General features: G+C 48.6%; 1 protein-coding gene across 1 annotated transcript; it reads left to right on the top strand.

The window, feature by feature from the left end:
* Nucleotides 1-168: 168 nt before the first annotated feature.
* On the top strand, nt 169-2,281 carry J056_003533 (uncharacterized protein; the record flags this gene model as incomplete). The annotated part of the gene is made up of 4 exons (XM_009272230.1): nt 169-705; nt 811-945; nt 1,005-1,119; nt 1,173-2,281. The coding sequence occupies 4 exons, from the start codon at nt 169-171 to the stop codon at nt 2,279-2,281; spliced, it is 1,896 nt and encodes a 631-aa protein (XP_009270505.1).
* Between the last annotated feature and the right edge of the window lie 552 nt (nt 2,282-2,833).

Here is a 2,833-nt window from a genome sequence, read left to right as displayed (position 1 = left end):
GTGTGGCCGTCGCTCACGCACACGGACGCGCGCATTGGAAGGGTGGACCAAGTAGACCAGTTCGCGGCACAAGTGGGCGCCGCTCATTTCCCAGAATCCGCTTGTCCTACTTCGACAGCTAATTGGAACGAGTGGCGCAGACGCGCTGGTGAGGAGGAAGAGAGAGTGATGAAAAGACCCAAGGGTAAGAGACCGCATTATCACTCACCACTCCCCCTCGTACCGTTTCTCGAGAAACCGTTTGATGAAATGGTGGTGGATGCTGCAGAGGACGTAGAGGTTGCTATGGATGGCCAGCTACCTACTCAGCCGGCTGAGAGGGACCCCGAGGAAGCAAAAGACTCCTTCAAAACCGACACCAACACCAGCCAATGGTTCATGACAGACGAGCTTGTTCGCCTCGTGCAGGATAAGCTGAAGAAAACAAAGGAAGCACAGGAGGCTCTCAACACCACTTTATCCTGCCTCCAAGTCAACAATCACGTGAGTGTGAAAGACGCACTCGTCCAAGTCACGCTCGTACCTATCAAGAGAGGCTACGTGGATACGTGTGGCTATGTCTACAACCAAGGTGAGACAGTCGGCAGAATTGCCACATCTACATTTGCCATGAACGAGGGCAAGGCTGTGGCAGTGGCAAATATGAGAGCAGAGACGTATTTTGATTTCTACTCCAATAAGCCTCACCTCGAGCGTAATGTTTTGGTGCGGGGCAATGACGATGATACACTGCGAGAGTATCGCATATATTGTTTAAAGTAGATAGATTCATTGAGATAGACTAAGATTGAAGCATTTTTCTAATTCTAGACTGCCTTCCTCCTTGCACCACAACAACCACCAATGTTCAGTAGACAAGTATCAAGAGCTGCAGGACTCACACCCAGATTTACTCGTGGTCTGGCCACACCGGCTAACAACCACCACAAGATTCTTATCGTTGGTGTGCGTATACGCTTCGTCTAAAAGAGATGATATGAAATGTTCTGACGGCGTGATTGCAGGGTGGTACAGCTGGTGTAACGGCCGCTGCACAAATACAAAACAGATTGAGAGACGAGAACAAGAGTCTTGGGGCTGGTGAGATCGCGATCGTCGATGCAGCCAAAGAGCATCACTGTGAGTTTATTAGATGGCATCAGCAATCAGCAGCGTTAACGCAACCCAATCAGATCAGCCAGGATGGACACTCATCGGTTCAGGTCTCGGCAAGAAAGAAGACTACGTGAGGCCAGAAAACAGCGTAATTCCAAAGGATGTGGCACACATACCAACCAACATTCAGTCATTCACTCCAGCTTCTAACACCGTCACTACCGCCACGGGCGAGACTTTGACCTACGATTTCCTCATCGTCGCAGCTGGTTTGAAGATCAACTTCGGAGGTGTTAAGGGGCTGGAGGGTGCGCTCGCAGATCAGTCTTCAGGCGTCAGCTCCATCTACAACCCAGACTACGCCGAGAAGGCCTGGAGAGACATCGCTGCTTTCAAATCCGGTAACGCCATCTTCACACAACCAGCCGGTGTGATTAAATGCGCAGGTGCTCCTCAGAAGGTTATGTGGATGGCCAACTCGCAGTGGAACAACACTGGCGTGCGTAAAGATATCGATCTCACCTTCGCTACTGGCACACCATCCATGTTCGCCGTACCTAAGTACTCGCAAGCACTCGAGAAGCTGCGCGTAGAGCGCGACGTGAACGGCCTCTTCGGTACAAACCTCACCGAGGTTGATGCGGCTAACAGAGTCGCCAAGTTCTCCCAGAGTGAAGGAAAGACGGTAGAAAAAGAGTATAACCTCCTTCATGTCGTCCCTCCACAAGCCCCACTCGAGTTCTACAAGAACTCTCCACTTGCTGACGAGAGTGGCTTTGTGTCGGTAGATAAGAGCACCACGCAGCACACGCAGTATCCTAATGTCTTCTCTATCGGTGATTGCTCATCACTGCCTAACTCTAAGACAGCCGCTGCTATCTCGGCACAGTCCCCTGTTTTGGTTCACAACTTGAGAAAAACTATGGAGGGTAAACCTCTAAACGCTGTATACGATGGTTACGCCTCTTGCCCTCTCCTGACCGGCCACGGCGAACTCCTCCTCGCTGAGTTCAAATACGGCGGTGTGCCTAAGGAAACTTTTGCCCCTATCCTCGGCTCACAGGATAAACCAAACAGACTGTTTTACCACCTCAAGAAGGATATCTTCCCACCTGTATACTGGAACTACTTTGTGAAGGGTAACTGGTTCGGCACACGCGGTCCAATCGCACCAAACTTTGACTAAAATGGACTGTAAAGTGAAATTCAAGGTAGTTCACCTCAAGTGCTAATCACAATCCTTATCAGTCTCCTTCTCACCTTCTTTCTATTTCTTGATCAGCTCACCATGCCCGCTATTGTAATTGATTCAAATCATATTGGCAATCTCCAACAAATTCCATGTCTGCATTTACATTTGAAAGCTGCATGTATGTATATAGTACGCTCATACAGTCAAGATATCCCATCTTCCTGTCAATAAACATCAACGAATGTGCTTTATGACAAAGCAATGCGTCAAATCCTGAGCTAGCTTGGTATCAATCTGTAGTGTGAGTGATATTGAAGTGCATGACGGTCTTGTTACAGCTGTCTATAATCGGTAAACTAGTTTGAGTGCGTGGTAACGCGAGCAGTTTGGCATCTAAAAACATACTTTCCTACTATTAAAGCTTCCAAAATTCCACCGCAACTTTAATCACCCCTCCTTCGCATTATTTGAAATTTCGAAATTCACTAATCGCAAGCCAAATCCCGATTTCAGAGTTGAGCTGACCCCCACTTTTCTTTACGTGGA

This window comes from Wallemia ichthyophaga, assembly GCF_000400465.1.
Source record: "Wallemia ichthyophaga EXF-994 unplaced genomic scaffold scaffold45, whole genome shotgun sequence".
NCBI classification, from domain to species: Eukaryota; Fungi; Basidiomycota; class Wallemiomycetes; order Wallemiales; family Wallemiaceae; genus Wallemia; species Wallemia ichthyophaga.
Note: the sequence above shows the minus strand (reverse complement) of the source record. Positions and strands in the feature narration are given on the sequence as shown.